The sequence below is a fragment of the Lygodium microphyllum genome, chromosome 4 (assembly GCF_053477565.2).
Source record: "Lygodium microphyllum isolate KBCC chromosome 4, Lygodium_microphyllum_v1.1.10, whole genome shotgun sequence".
Lineage (NCBI taxonomy): Eukaryota > Viridiplantae > Streptophyta > Polypodiopsida > Schizaeales > Lygodiaceae > Lygodium > Lygodium microphyllum.
The window spans coordinates 131779855-131796994 of NC_141138.1; the positions used below are offsets into that span (position 1 = coordinate 131779855).

Consider the following 17140-nt stretch of genomic DNA (forward strand, 5'->3'; position numbering starts at 1 on the left):
CATCTACTCTACTCCAACCTACTCACCTAAGTCTTAAAAACCAAAAAACTTACTTGCAAAGGAGCTCGAATACCCTCCAACTCCCTTGCTTCCTACCTATCTCAAACACCAATTCGGGGGAAACCCTACTTCAATCCTCACTTCGACGCGTGCAAGCACTCAAAGCTTGAATCTATTGGTCTTAGCAGTGGAACCAAAATGTGGGAGCTCATGCTTGACCACCAAGACCTACAGACCACTTATTGTTTCAAGTGTTTCAAGCCAAGTGCAATGGCTACCTCTCACATAGATGTGTGTACTCTCACACGTACAAGTGTAGCGAGCTTACCTTTATGCCCGATCGAGTTGTCTCCTCCCAAGAGCTCTCTAGTAGCTCCATGATCCAAGGTACAAGCTCAAGCAAGCTCAATCCTCAAGCTCCAAGCTACAAGCTCCATTGCTGCACACAAGACAAGAGAAGAGAAGAGAAGAGAAGAAGAGAATAGGAGAAGATGGAGAGCTTCTCCACCATGGTCCCTCACCCTCACATGCTCACTGCCTCACACTCCCTCTCTCAAGCACACGCACAAGCAAGAAGAAGAAGAAGAAGAGAGCTAGTTTTGGCCACACACAAGAATGAGCTTCTTCATTCACTTTTTGCCTTTTATACATGCCCTACCTCCTCCTTGGGGGCTCATCCCTTTTTTACATGACCATCCATTTTAGCCTACGTCCTCCTTCCCTATTCCCTTCCTATTTACATTATTCTTATACTCATGCTCATCTATATTTATAGTTTGCACAGGAGGGAACTTGGCGCTCTCTTTGACAAAAAATTTAGGATGCGCTTTTATATTAAAATTGACATTTCTCTTTTTTCACTCACCCTAGACTTTTAAAGTTGCTCCTATGCTTTTGGCCTTTTTCCTCTTATTCTTTCGTTAGACCATCTTTTTCCGCTTTGCCTTGTATCTATTGATTTTCTTTCACTTTCTTTGCATCGAGGTTAACAATATTCCACAATTTCAAAGCCTCCTCATTAAGCTTTCCCATATCTTTGAAGTGGGTTGTCTTAAGCTTGATTGTGGTGTTACGACCTATAGAGTGGACCTAGTCTTTGGTTTTCTTCCGAATTTCTTGTGCAATAGATGGTGCCATAATGCATGTGGGATAGATTATTTGGCCCTCAAATAAAGTGGGCACCAAGGAGAGACTTTCATGAATTTTCCCACCTAATCCTTCAGGATTAGCTTATTAGTGCAAACCTTCCACTACAGAGTGTTCATCTTATAAGAGGGAGTACTCCTCCAAATTTTCCTAACCCCACAATGCTACGCCTTCCAATGATCACTTGGGAAGGTGGATTTATAGGCCTCTTGAAGTCAAAGAAAGTTATCCTTTTTCTTCTTCTCAAAGTCTTTTCCGCTCCTTGCAACAACCACTAATTTCCCTCTAGATGTCTCCAAGGTTTTAACCCATAGATTTTGTGTGAGGACAAGTGAGGTAGACTAGTCCTCTCTCTTCATAGATAGTACTTCACTAAGCCACTTAGCCTCCATATGACTCAAGTTGAATCTATCTTTTGCTTCATCTTCTTGCATAAACTCAACCATGGTAGGTTGCCATAGGTATCTCCACCTATGTATGCCTTGTTTGTCTAACGCTTGACACATCTTGAGGTTTCTTCAAACAGGGGTCACACCATCCTTAAAGGAAATAGGAAAAGCCACAAGTGTTGGCCAAGTGATTCATCTCCTCCTCTTTCAAATATCTTTGGCACTGAAGGATCCTAATAGTCACTTTCCAACATTCTAGCAATAAATTGGCTATCAATGAGGAGCATACCTTAAAATCCATATCAATTGATAAGGCATCCTCTCATTGCAAGATTGGCCACTTTCCCTTGCTAGAGAGTCCACCTTTAGCCTATGACCATGGTTATCTAGACCCTAGGGAGGTCCTTCTCCAATATGAATACCAGATTAAAAACCAGCCAAGCTGCTTTATTACTAATAGCATCGACTCCTGATCCTCCATTGAATTTGGAGTCACAAACCAAGGGCCATGCCACAACATCCCATCTAGAGAAACTTGCATATCCCCAAATCAAAGCATAAGCCTTCTTTTCCAAAGATCCCTATCAAGCCTTCATTAAGGAGCTAGTCATGCCCATAAGCATAGTTACTAGGTTAATGAGACTAAGTTAAGGATGATTATTTTGCCACACAAACTTATTGGGAGAGAGTGGTATGTATCAATCTCTGCCTCCTCTGCCTTTGCATATAGCCAGATAAATTACATTTTGGTGATTGTGATCCCCATTGGGTAACCAAGTAGCTTGAATACATAGCTCGTTATCCCATGCCTTGCCTATAACAGCAAGGGAGGGAGCAACTCTGTTTTCAAACACTGATTTTGCATCTTGAACCATAATAAACCAAGTTATAGACATCCATTAATGCATTAAAATTTTGCTTATTGGCTTCAACTAGTTCAAAATTATGATCAATAAGGAGCTAAGCTAGGTTGAGTTAATAAAAATACAAGATTCGTATTATAAGGAAAATACAATAGTATTATTCAAGGACCCCTCAAAATACAAAGCAAAATATGGGGAGACCTTAGTAAAAACGATGATTGCTATATTGGATTAAGAAGATGATAAATTTCATTTGTATGAAAGTACTTTTCATACGAAACATTTTTTTTAAACATATGAAAGAAAATTAACATTTTTAAACTAAAAACATTCCCCTATAAACACAGACACATGTATTATGGGCCCCATGCTAACCAATTTCTTATGTTAAGGGACTAATATGATAAAGATAAAGAGATTAATAAAAATAAATACTTTTTACTTTACTAATGAAAAGTAAGATTTGCCTTGCAATGGTTTGGAGGCTTAATTTAAGAGGTTGAGATAATAATAATAATTAATATAAAATAGAGTGTAATATAAAGAATAATAATTTAATTAATAAAATGTATAGATCGAGTTATTAATATTAAAACCAATAGTATATAGAGATAGATTTACTTGATGAATTTATTCTTCGAGTAGACATGTTTAGGGATAGGAAAAAAAGATAGTAATAATTGCACTTGATGAATTTATTCTCGAATTGACCTATTTAGGGATTGGAAAGACAAATATTAATAGCTTTACTTGATGAACCTATTGATTAAATAGACCTATTTAGGAGTGGAAAAAAATGTAGAGAATAGTAATAACTTTACTTAAAACTATTCTATAAGTGTAGACTTATGCAAGAGGAGGTAAAAACTTAAAAGATATGTTATATCATTATTTCTTTTAATTTAAATTGTTCTTCAAGTAGACTTGTGTAGTAGGTGAATTTTTTTTAAAATACTATAACTTTTCAAGTACATACCAACTTAGGAGCATGTTAAAAACTTGATAAGATAAACAATAATCAGTTATTTTCATTATACTCTTCTTTAAGTAGACAAGTTAGAGCATAGTAACATCTTGGATATTTCATAATGTAGTTCTAGTGAACTTTCTGCATGATATGTAGGAGATGTTGATGACAATTATGAGGAAAAGCATTAAAACAGCCCAAGATTGTGTTGCATGTTATGCTAACCAATATTGTACTCCTAGGGAGCTCCAAGAAGGCATGTGGGTTTACCTTAAAGTTCCAAAGGACTCCAATTCAATGACTACTGATAAGTGCTATAAATTGTCTTCAAGGTATTGCAGTCATTTCCAAATCACCAAGAGGATAAGCATATCCTATGAGTTCGACTTACCTTTAGACATTTGAGTTCACTGTGTGTTCCACATGAGTCATTCGAAAGAATGACTAGGACAAGGTGAGCATATGGTTCCAATTGAGGAAGTTCATAACATTTCAAGTGTACATTGAAAGAGATGTATCAATGACTCACTAAGATAAAAAATGACTAGGTAATTTATTTTCAAGTGTACATTGAAGAGATGTATCAATTACTTACTAACTTAAAAGATAAATTAAATTTTACTGTGAGAATCATCATATATATCTTCATTTGGCTTGGAAATATAGTTTCAATTTGAGTTAATGTAGAACTAATCCTCACATGTGATACTTACATTGAATTATTTTATAATGTGAATGCTATATTGTGTATGTTAGCAAACAAGCTCACAAATAAACATAGGCCAAGACTGTAGGTTGTACTAAAGTCTCAAAATGACAAGGTGTGGACTTGAGAGGAAATATATAAGGGAGCCACATTGAGGTTGTACTAACTCACAGGAGTGTGTACTTTGTGGACATGAATTTAAAGGTAGAGTTGCATGTATTAAGGACATTTATTGGCAATTCAAGGACATGTAGTTGCTTGCACAAATCCATCGACAAATGTAAAGGTCTTATTTTGGAACATTTATTGGCAATTCAAGGAAATGTAGTTCCTTGCACAAATCCACCAACAAATTTAAAGGTCTTATTTGGGAAGTTTTATGCCAATCATGAATTACAATGTTGGAGACCACCTACACATTTTGAAAGTGAACGATTGAGTCAAAGTTGAATGTTTGATTCATTCTCATAAAAAACCATTTCCTTTTTATACCAATTCTTCACTTCAAGTTTCAAGGTTGTATATCTCATGTCCACAAGCATAAGCATGGAGTGTGGAACATGTCAGTATTCTAATAAGGCAAAAGAAGGAGGAAGGTAGAGAAGTATGTTATGTGTTTACTCAAATCACCACAATGCAAGCAAGACACCCGTGTTGTTTGGGTGACCCCTCTCTCTTCATATTGTGATGATTGAGTGACCATTTCACACATGTTTTAGTTTCAACCTTCCTACCATGTAGCCCAAAGTGGAGGTCATTAAAAGGAGGGAGCTAGGGGGATCATTACAGGCCATTTGGATCTCTTATCTAAGAAAACTCATTGGCCAATTAATGTATACATAGAGGGTTTTTGGGTCAACAACACATAGTAGGCCATGTTAAATATGTTAAAATTGAGGAGCTTGTACATATTCAAGGTTAGGGTTTAGTCTATTGTTTGCATTATCACCATAAAGTATGATCTCCTTATGCTTATAAGCATGTCAAAGGTTGAGATTTTAGAGCAGCTTTAAAGGAACCTTGATAGTGAGGTTTCTATCAATCACATGATATACTTTGAAACCACACTATTAGAAGGCTTCTACCCTTAACATGCAAGAATAGAAGGGAACATGACAAGGGTGCCTTGATTGTTGAGTTTATAGGGCATTGCATACACCTTGTAAATGTAAAAGGCAAAGTGTAAACCCTTTACCATCAACAATGATCCTAAACATAAAACAATGGTTGAGAATATGTTTATGAGCAATATCTGTTAATGTGTCCTCTTCTTCTTACACGTTAAGTTCTTGCAAATGCTCATCCAAACTCAATTCCAAGCTACACCAAGCACAGTTAGTCTTCTACTCCTCCACCTTGTAGCAAAGAAAGAGTATACAAGTGTTAGATTTGTATGTGGATTATTACACAAGCACATTTCCATTTAAGCTCTCTTACCCGTGTCAAGCCAACTTCCCTTGTCAACTTTTAAGCTACAAAGATATTTGAAATGGAGTGCACATAAGGCTCCACCCCTCAACTCATTTTTTCCCATGTACAAGCACGTGTTCTTGGGTATGGTTTGGTTGTGATCATTCCTTGAAATGCTAGGAGGGCTACAACATCATGGCTAGACTTAGAACTTTGATTTGGTTTGCTTGGTTCTTAGTTCACAAGGAGAAGCATCAAGGCCATGAATTGTCAAGAGTTTTGTTCTCATGTAGCATTGGAGATATGTTTTTGTTGAACTGCAAGTGAATTCTTCTCATTGTACATTGAGAAGGCTTTTGACAAATTGAAGTGGCTTCTCTTCATGCTCTTGCAAAATCACACCTAAATTTATGTATATCCAAGAAAAGTTTTCTTTTTTTCACTCCACGTTGATAAGAGTTTTTGCAAGAACTTGAGCCAGCTCTACGATGAAGCGAACCCGTCTTTTCTCAAAACCCCATGAATATCACGCACGCTGCAAGTGTGAGGTGAATAACCCGGAGTTTACCTCAGTAGTTTTCGATTGAGCCATGCGAGGTGTGAACATGCCTTAGTAGACATGGCCCAAAAAGCATTGTGAGACGTTGCTTTCCTTATTAGTAGGGTGCCAGCTCAAGAGAGTGTGGTGTCAACGAGGAGGTAGGAGGCTGGGCCAATAACTCACCGCGAGAGGGATTGACAAGTGATAGGGGGCGCCAGGACGGGACACTTGCCTGTTGTTTGTGTGGTAAATGGTATCATCAATCGGCGTGGATGCATCTCCCCCTGCCGGGTCATGCAAATGGGCCATGGCCTTTGGAAATTGGGACGCGGCCGCATGGCCCACATAAAAATCAAAATCCGCTTAGCACGCCAGAGTGGGCCCCACCATTGAATCTGGATAAGTTATATCGCCAGAACAAAAAGAAGTGGCCACGAGCAGTTTCCCCAGAATACGGAAGGCCGGACCAATCGGGAGCCACATTTTTATTTATACGTGGACCGTGGGCCCCCCGGAAGACACATCTTAGACGAGTGTATGTGGTGTGTCGGCTGACAAATGTGATTACGCATTCCACAATCTGGCCTTTTGTCCCTCTGTCTAACTGTTATGCTGTGTGTCACGCCAGGTGGGGTTAGAGTGCGCTGCCACACGCTCAGTCTGTATTTGCATCCAAACGTAAAGGTGGTTATATATTTAGTAAGTAAGAAGGAAAAAAGGCATGTCACACGTTGCAAACTTTACTTATTTGACATGTAAAAGGTTTAGTAGGTCTGCGCGTGACCTCGCCCTTAGTGGGAGAGAAAATTGGTTTTTCTCCAATCGCACTTGCTCTCGCGAAGAAATAGCAGAGGCAGTAGGGTTGCAACAAACCCTGCAAGCACTAGTAATCTTGAACGAAAAGGGAAGGATTAGGAGCACATTAGTAGGGTTTATCGAATAAGGTATCGCATCAGTTATTAGTGCAAACATAGCAAGCAATGGGATGATGCCAGATAGAATGATGCTACTTAATGCATATGCTCACTCATTCTTGCAACAACCCGTGCGACCAAAGGGGACCTTGCTTTGCTATTATCTTGTCATTACCCCTCCTACAACTAGTGAGACACAACAACTCTTTTAGGGAGACCCCCACTCCCCTTGTCACACTTAAATTAGAAGCTATATTAGCATGGATGTGAAATTTCTCACTTTGACAAGTGGCACATAGGACATTTTATGATGTTTTTCTCAAGGGTCAATTGTTTTGTCACAAGTGCCTTCGTGCCAATAAAATTATGACCAATTATTGTTGCCATAATGCTTTTAAGAAAACAAATTTGTAGACCTTAAAAGAGCATATGCATGCTATCCCTTTCCTTCCTTCGACAACTTTTCATAGTGTCATGCAATAATTGATATATATACAAGAGACTAATGCAGTCATTTAAACTTGGACATGTGGAATGGTTCACTTAAAAGTTGCACTTCAAGAAGTATCTATATTTTACATACTTCAAATATGCAACCACTTGAGCTTGGGCACTTGGAATTTATAAAGTGAAAGTTACAATTTAAAGTATCTAAAGTTATCATGCATGGGATCCCAAAATGAAAAGGTACACTTCAAGCAAGTATAAATGTTTTAAAGACTTGAAATTAGTTATCATTTGAGGTTGGACATGTGGAATTTCTAAATTGAGTTTGACTTCAAATAAAAGACAATTTGTTGCATTAGATCTTGTAATCATCGAGCTCCATTGTGGTTTTTTGTCTTTGTACCGTATGCCTATGAATGAACTAGAGTCATTAACATTAACCACAATCAAGTCTTAAACAATTATGTGGCATTGTGTGATCTTGGCTTAAACTTGGTTTAAGAATATTTAAATTTTTTGCACTCTTCGGATTTATTGAAGCTGTTTTTTATCTTTTCTATAGTTTTTGTATTTACTATTTTTAACAATCATTGTTTTTTATAGTCTTAGAATTTGTTAACATTTTCTTGTTCTTAGATGAGTTGGAGTCCCTTTGCACTCAGTATCAAAGGTAGACTATTGTAGCATGCACCATAAATATGAAAGGTTGGGAGTTAAAGAGTGGAGTTTGATGGACTTGTGGGTGATTAGGAATGCACTCAGCCTTTCTTGCTAGATGCATAGGATGACACAACTTTACCAAAGATTATATTGTTGTGGATGTTGGTACACCTAATTAGTGAGTCCTTCAATAGTAAACAAGAATTAAAGGGTCGAAAAGGAGCAATTGTGAGATGTGAAACTTTGAAGAACTCAGTTTGAGAAGTAAAGATGAAGAGATAGGATTCTCCATGTATTTTAGTATCTAAAATTAAAACCTCATGTCCAACCACTCTGTAAGGGGAGTGCTAGTCCCCTTGTGTATAATATACATGTTGTTGGAGTGGGAGATGGCCCTAACACTCATGAGTTCGAATTCCCTAAGTATGTCCCACACTTGAGGAGCTAATCTATTTACAGATTGTAGTGCAAATAACATGTGAATGCACATGCTTACATAGCCTAATACACATTATAGAAAAGGCTTCTAGTTTCTTGTTGTGAAATTGTGTGATGAACTCAAAATTGAGTTTAAGAATATCTGAACCCTTTGCCCTCTCTTTATGGGCCCTATTGAGACTATCTTTAAAATTTTGAGTATCTTATTCAACTTTAACTTTTTTTAGGATGACTAGATCATTGTTGTTACACAGTCTTTAACCATTTAAGAAATGCCATTAATTCTTACTCTCATGGTTTCTTTAAGACTTCAATTTTGATTTACTGTCCTCCTCTTTTTTCATTTTGTGTGTTTTATTAATGCTTGTTCTTTTACTTAACCATCTTACATCCACCTTGTAAATGTATTGTACACACACGCGCGCGCGCGCACACACACACACACACACACACACACACACACACACACACACACACACACACACAAAGCATAAATATTCTACTAACTTTATATTTTGAACATGCACTGACAAGTCTTACCATGTATAAGTTTGCCAATTCCAAATGAAAATATTCACATGTTTATGAACATGGCCAACTTTAATGATAATTGTCCAAGACTCGGTCCTCATGAAAACTCCTAAAACAAGTGGATGAGTTGATGGCCTTCCATAGTCTAGGGGAGGTCAATCATAAATATATGTATGTATCACATGGGTTCAACATAAGGGATTTTTAAAATACAAAATTTACACATTTTTTACATACAGAAAGGTCCCATGTAAAGGGGTTACTTACAAATTGAATAGAAAAGGGTTATGTTTTATTAAGAAAAGTATTACAGATAAGGATATTTATAAATAAGCCTTGAATGCACGTGATATAGAGGGTATACATATAGTGAATTCCCAGGGTCCATAGTTTAGGGTTTAGGTGGTGAGGTTCTCAATAGCTGAATGAATTGTTGACTTAAAGTTGTCGATTCATAGGGTAAATGTGGAGTGATGTGGTGTAGCAAGAGGAATAGAGAATACATGTTGATGGGGCAATAAGATCAATCAACTGGAAAACACACAGCCCTTAGTACCTCATGGTGGTGGAGTTGCAAGAGGTTACCATAGTATAGTTCCTTTTTAGACTAACTATTGTCTACTTATTACTAGTTATTAGAGTAAAGCTTGATGATATGCTTCATATATTGACTTGCTTCATTGCACAACTTGTGATTTTGAAATTTTGATACTTTAATTCAAAATAAGTGTAGTGCCACACCTAGTCACTTTAATAAACTTTCAAAGAGTGGAGTAAAAAAAAAAGATACTCACTTTTTCCAATAAGCCTAGAGGGTAAAACAACATGTCACACCATATGTACTTTACTTTTGAGCTTCAACATATTCTGAATAAGAGTTAAGAATGGCACCAACAAAAATAACAGTTCAATGTACTTTGCTTTTGAGACTTCAATATAGTTTGATAAGAGTTAGGAATGGTACCATCGAAAATAACAATTCAAGCATTAGGCAATGTGCCAATTTACTAAGCCTTGTTTCCTCCCATCTCCACACCATGTTTGATGTTCACAACATGGTGCACAGATCGGATGTTGTATGCGCACGTAGTGAGCGTCGGAAGGTCCCCAAGAACAAAAGATCTCTACTTTTTTACAAAAAACAAGAGAGAAGGCTTGCATGACATGAAGCAAAAGACTAATTGGGTACAATCTCCCCCATGCCTTATGTGAGCGCTCCACAAAGCATATTTGATATATTATTGATCTCCAAGCTCAAAAAATAGCCCAATTTACAATTAACACGCTTTAGCCTTTGTGTTTGCTTTTGTCCCACTAAAGAATTAAAGCTATTGGACGCCCAAGGAGTCAGGCGGTGCCCAAATACAATGTCCAATATAAATATTTAAATCGTGCATCCATGCGCATACAAAATAATAAATAAATATCAAGTGCTTCAATAAACAAGTGCGTCTACATAAATATTGGCGCCATACCTAAGATGCGTGCCCATAAAAAATGATAATTTTTTCTAAATAACTTGAATACACGCTATCGCCCAATGCTTCCCAACGCCACCACTGCCTGCTCTGCACATCAACTGAAGCATTCACAATTGTTAGAAAATAATAAAATTAAATCGATAAAAGTAAATACCTAGCAGTATTCAGCTACAAAATAAATAAATTGGTTAGAACTCAATCCTAACCTTAATTTATTACGAGTTTTGCGCACTCTAAACTCATAAACGTCTATTAATTTAAATATGTATTTTACGAAATCACCCACTTACACATTAAATTAACAAGACACCCAAAAAGGACAGTCATCCCCATCAACTTTTCCCATAAGAAATCCACCTTATGTATGAGCCCCTGCAATAAATAAAATTTTACGAAATCCACCACAAAACCTCATGGAATCCACCATGGAAGATACCTCCTGGCATCACAATAATCCAAGGTTTAATGTAGAATGAATTGCAAAATTTTCAAAAAGTCATTCAACATTCTAAAATGATGGTTTAAAAGCTTAAACTTAATGAATTGTTTAGCTATAAAAATGCCAAATACATGTACTTTGACTCAAAAATCCCTCCAGACTTTTGAGTTATAGGGTTTGGTATTTGCTACTAAAAAAACATAAGACCACATGGACTGATTGTCATTAGTGTCTACTCACTTAATCACTTGCCATAGGAGTAATAATTGATGATGTGCTTTAGACATTGACTTGCTTCCTTCCACAAATTATTAGTTGCGTGTGGAAACTAACTCTAGGTAATTGTGCAATGACGTAGCAATATTTTTATGTCTTTACTTCAAAAGTAAGAGTGATCCCACACTTAGGTACTTTAGAAAAATTTCAAGGGCTGAGTAAAATAAAAACATTCACTTTTTCCTTGGGGGGGTTCACTATATATAAACCCTCTATATCACCTGCATTCAAGGCCTATTCAAAATACCCTTGTCTGTGACTTTCTTGAAAATAAAACACACCCCTTTTCTATTCATTTTGTAAATGAACTATTTATATGAAAATATTTTGTGTGTTAAAAATGTGTATATCTGGTAAAGTCCCTTCTTTTGTACCCACATGATATGCTTACATATTTATGTGAGTGACCCCCCTTGAGAGTAAGCCTAAAAGGTAAAACAATGTCACACCATGTGTACTTTGCTGGAATGTACCTATTTCATCTATGAATCCAGCTTATTTAAATTTGACTTGATAAATTAAAATAACCCCATAAGATTACTTTACTCTATGTGTGACTTAGTTACATTGGTGTTATTCTACTTTCACTGAAAGTTCATAGCGTATTTAAGTTATCTCACAACAAAATATGATGTACATGTACCCAAACTCACTCAATATTATATTTTCATAATTAATTTAACTCATCTTAGCCATTATAGCAATACCATAAGCTTATTTTACTATGCATACAATCTTATTTCAATAGTTTATCTTAGTTGTGACTTGAGAATTCAAGTATCTACATGCATAAAAAGCTATAACTAGAATGGTCTTGGCATTAGATAGTGGTACTTACAAGCATTTTTGACATTAAATACGAGGTCATTGATGGCATATGATGTGCCTTTAGGGGGTTTTAGGATAGGATAAAGGGCCATAGCAAGTTCAATTATAATCCAAGTTAGTATTCAAAAAGATATACTTGTTCTGGAAGCAAGGCAAATGGATGGGACTACATGCAAGAAAACTACATTATAATAGGGGCATAAAATTTTAGGGTCAAAACACTTGGAATTAGACAAAAATAGCTTTTGAAAATTGTAGCTCGGAAGTTGGTTCTGTTTCACAAAACCTAGTGATCTGAGCTATGCATCAAAAGATATAACATGTTTTCCATAGGGCTATTTAGTTAAAAGAACATTGTGAGGAGGGAATATAAGTCTTTAGCACTTGATACTTAGTATAATGTTTTACCTATTTGCTCATTCACACAAATTTTGTCCTAGACAAGGAGGGGGGTGGCTAAAAGATGAATGTCAGCATCCATGAATGTTAAGGACTTAGAGATATGACTAAGACCTAGGAGACTGTGTAGAAAGGATTCTATTCTATGGATGTTTAGTGGATTGTTTTTCATGACTTTTGAGTAATATCTTGACAGGTATTGAATCTTCTTAAAATGGATGATTTCCTAAGATAGTCTTGGTTGCCTTGTTCTAATTGGTTTCTATAAGGATATGGTATTTTAAGAATACTAATTGCCATGGATTTACTTTTTGAAAGTATTGATATATTAGTCTATATAGATGGTACGAAGAGTGATAAGGGCTATCCCCAAGCACACCATTTATTTCTCCACCAAAAACTATTTTCCATCCTAGATTGCTAGGACCAATGCTGAGATCAAGTTCTCTCCACAAACACGATTGATTACTTGAGAGTCATCATGATTAGCATGGCTCTAGGGATACTACCATGATAGTGCCCATTGAGCTCGAACAAGATTCAAAAGATCCCTAAAGTAGTTAGGGATAGGAGGAGGGATTTTGGTACCCAAGTGCTTTGGATATGCATCTTGGTGTGTGGGATGGTGATTGTTAAGGTGTATTATCTTGGAGAAGATACAACATTACACTTATGTTTATTTTTGTGTTTATGTCTTAAGTTACGTAAACGAACCTTTGCTAAAGGATTAATTAAGGAACATCCTTTTATTTTTCCATGCTAGATTGAAAAGTCTTCCCTCAACGTGAATGCTCTATGGAAGGGTAGACCTAATTAATCGAGTGACTTCTTAACAAGATTAGAAACAAAGCCCAAATGCTAATTTTCTTAAGGTCCAGGTCTTAGATTCTAGCACAACATCATTTTAGGGGACCGGTGTGAGATTATGCCTTCTAGGTAGAGGTTTTGATGTTCTACTCCCCCTCGTTTCTCACTCAAATTGAACTAAATGTAGTGCTTACATGAAATTTTGATTGACATTCTACTCCCCCTTGTTTCCTGCTCAAATTGAAATAAGTGCAGTGCTTGCTCACACTTTTAGTTGACATTCTAGGAAGAGGGGTAGATGTTCTACTCCCCCTCATTTCTCACTCAAATTGAACTAAGTGCAAGGCTTGCTCACAACTTTGATTCATCACACAAGTGGCTTTTTGAACTCGACACTAGGGTGCAATTTAGGTGACCTCAGTTAAGTCTAGGAACCTCAAGTCGATCCTCGTGGATCAAGCCAAGCATTGCCAGTTAGCCCTACAAGCTATCTAACTGACTAAGTTCATGCATTTCATAGGATTTGGATAGTATTGCTTAGAATGTGCAATTGGTCTTCCAGACGGGTACGTCTCGTTCACTTTCAAGACTTCCACCAAGTCTGATAAGATGTAAAATAACATTTCAAGGATTAGGCAATGTCTTGAACTTATGAGGCATTGTGCCCTTCCAGCATGACTAGTGCTTATGAAAAATTGAGGTTTAATGTAAAAGAAAATGTAAAAATTTCAAAAAGAACCCTCAAATTTGTAAAATAATGGTTTAGAACCTTGATCTTATAAAAATTTTAGCTATTAAATGGAAATAAACATGTAATTCAATTAAAAAATCCCCCTAAAATTTTGAGTGTCTACTACGAAAAGTACTTCTCATTGAACATTGCACCGTTTCTACTTCATTATCAAGATTTCAATTGCGTCTAGCTTGTGGTTGGGATGAACTAGTGCAAATTTGAAGGGTTGCTCAACTCCTCATTTGGAAGACCTTAGAGTATCCCTCCTTGTTTTAAAAAAAGAGATTTGAAAGGCATACACTTAGTTTGAAATTTTCTTGGCATTCATTTGAAAGGCATATAATGAGTCATAAATTTACTTGAAGGGCCTTATATTTTTAGTTTAATTCGTCCGCGGAAGGTTAAAAGTTAGAACCATTTTTGAGAGGTGTTGCACAATGCAACCTTCAAAATTAAGGCCTTGCACCAACCCTAACGTGGTTTCAAAGGGGTAGGCGACCAATCAATTTTATTAGGCCTTGTTGTCTCCCTATAGACGGCTTTAGAGTCTACAGACCTAAGACTCTGTCCTAAGGGCCTTAAACGGCCAGCATTTTGGAATGTAAAAGGGAGGGCAAGAGAGAAGGCGACACGTGGCAAGCCGTTGCTTCCACGTTTGCCCTGCCCTTGGACTTGCCGTTCTTGTGGGCGTCGCTCGCTATCCCTCGAAGGTTCAACGCGCTCTCTCCTCTCTCGTAGGTATAAAGAGGCCTTTAACGGGAAGAGCGGGGTCTTTAACGAAAAGGAACCAACGTGCAATCTCTCCCACGGGAAAAACTCCCAGTTTGTTCCTCGTCTCTGAGAGAGAAGAGAACTCTGCGCGCTTCTTTTGGACGAAGGGAAGGCAAAAGACCAGACGACGCTGCGGTAGCAGTACCGAGAACAGAGCGGGAGACCTCTTTCCGAGAAAGAAAAGCCTTTCAAGCGCAGCAACCTTATCCCCTTCGGTCTTCTGCAAAATCTTTACAGGAAACTCTCTCTCGCTCTCTCCCCCCCGGCGGGCCCCGCCCCCCCTCTCTCTCTCCAAACACACGCATAGAAGAGCTGCTTCTCTTATCACTGCACGCTGCAAGGATCCGCTGCCCCAAGGTCTGCTGCTGCTGCGACGCTCCCGCGCATTTTTTGCCTTCAACGATTCCATATGGCGGCTTTACCGTCTGCCTGCTTCAGCACCTCACCTTCCCCCCGCTTCTCAGAAACCAGTAATTCTCTGTCATCATCGTCGTTCACGCCTTACTGTTCTCCGTATTCCCTTTGTAATTTTCGGAATAGCAACGAGTCCTCCAGTTATCGGTGTCGCCGGAGGCCTGAGTCTCTTTTCTTCGGCAAATCTTTATGTCCGGTTCTCTTGGATGATACCTCTTCTAGGAAGCACAGCCTATCAAGCCGGCGTCCTCCACTACTGGTACATTAACACATTTCAGCGTTTATGTGATATTCTTTGGTCTCTATATTCTTGTAGAGAGAAATAAGAAGCTTTCGTGTTCCCTCTTGTGCGTCCAAGAGAGGAACGAGAAGTTGTCGTTCTCTGTTCTTGGCCGATCTTGCCTGAATTTTTGTAGCGTTAAAAAAATCCAGGTGAGAGCTGCGGGTGGTTATTATCCTGCTTCCATAACTTGGTGGAAGAAGGGGGATCAGCCAAACATGCATGAGATACACTCCGCCGAAGAGTTCGCAGATGCGCTCAAGAAAGCAGGAGACAAATTCGTGCTGGTGGAGTTCTATTCCGCCGGCTGCCGATCGTGCAAAGCATTGTATCCTAAGGTCAGCTTTCATGGCATGTATTAAAACATCTGCAGCGTAGTACAGGAAATACTTGACTACGAGTCAATAAAATGATAGTTTTGTTACATTGTTCAAAAAGTTTTTCCACGCAAGGTCTGCCAAGACGTATATGTGTCATCCTGCAGCCTGCTCTTCCTGAAAGGACTTGGTTTTGTTTGTTTGCTGAATTTGTGCAGATTTGTCAAATCGCTGCTGACAATCCCGACATCGAAGTTTTGAAGGTGAACTTCTATGATAATTTGGAGCTTTGCCGGAGCCTCAATGTTAGCATGATGCCGTTTTTTCACATCTACCGTGGTCTTGAGGGTCGAGTGGATGCCTTCTCTTGCTCTTTGTCAAGGGTAATTTCCACCGATAACTCATAATTCGCTACACGGATCAAGCAATGAACAATTATTCGTGGTCTTGCATATTCAATGGCATTGAGCTGCAGTCGAAGGGGTTCGAATTGACATCACTAGAAGATCAATAATAGATATTTTGCGAGCATTTTAAGGCTGTTGTATTGTTCTGATGAATCATTTGTCTGCAGTAATTTCGCTATTTCAGCGCATATGATTTCTGAGGACACAATATGCTGCTATAATACTTCTCGCGTGAGTACACTATTTTTGAGTTTCACGACTTTGACATTGTCTCTTTTGTGTGTTAATGGCGCAGATCAACAAGCTAAGAGAAGCAGTTGCAAAATACAAGGGAGACCGCTTGAAGGTACCTGTTGCTATAAACAGCAGCAGGCCGACGTTGAACGATGTCTCAGTTATACCCACGCCTGTGCTTGCTACTGCGGGTGCGCCTTCCTAAACACAAAATGGCAAAGATCCAAGCACAACGCACCTGCGCTTGCCATTGTGGCATGGCCGAGCTAAACACAGTTAGCTAAGATCCAAGAAGTCCCTGTGTCTCTGCTTGTAAATATCACTCAGTTAGCCTTGTACATTCATTGTAGGTTCCAAAGTTGTTGCCAACGCAAGTGTGGCTTTGCCATATGCGAGGTGTGTGCGTGTGTGTGTGGGTGCGCGAGCGTGTGCATGCGCGCACCTGTGCAAGCCTTGCCCTCGTTGTAATTTTTACCCTTCGAGGAGCGAGGGCTTGTTTACCTTCTACGTGTTGAAGGAAATTTCCATTGGCTTTGCAAAGGCTCTTGGGAGTCAATTGGGCTCACGGAGCAGCTAAGTTTTTATTGATATGCTTTAGTTCTAAGACTGGACGATACTCTAAAGCCGCATCGTCCTTGTAAGGTCATTACTCGGTCATGTGTAATGATATGTATCATTTTTGTATCTCCTTGTGTTTCTCTTGGCCCATCTATGTTGCATGTTAACACGAGTAGAACCTGTG

At 38.3% G+C, this 17140-nt stretch overlaps 1 protein-coding gene across 1 annotated transcript; it reads left to right on the forward strand.

The window, feature by feature from the left end:
* Positions 1-14736: 14736 nt before the first annotated feature.
* LOC148037638 (thioredoxin-like 2-2, chloroplastic) lies at positions 14737-17082 on the forward strand. The gene is made up of 4 exons (XM_087676583.1): positions 14737-15419; positions 15593-15778; positions 15976-16140; positions 16460-17082. Exons 1-4 carry the CDS (start codon positions 15156-15158, stop codon positions 16601-16603), a joined length of 759 nt encoding a protein of 252 aa, XP_087532709.1. The 5' UTR covers positions 14737-15155; the 3' UTR covers positions 16604-17082.
* The last annotated feature ends 58 nt before the right edge of the window (positions 17083-17140 follow it).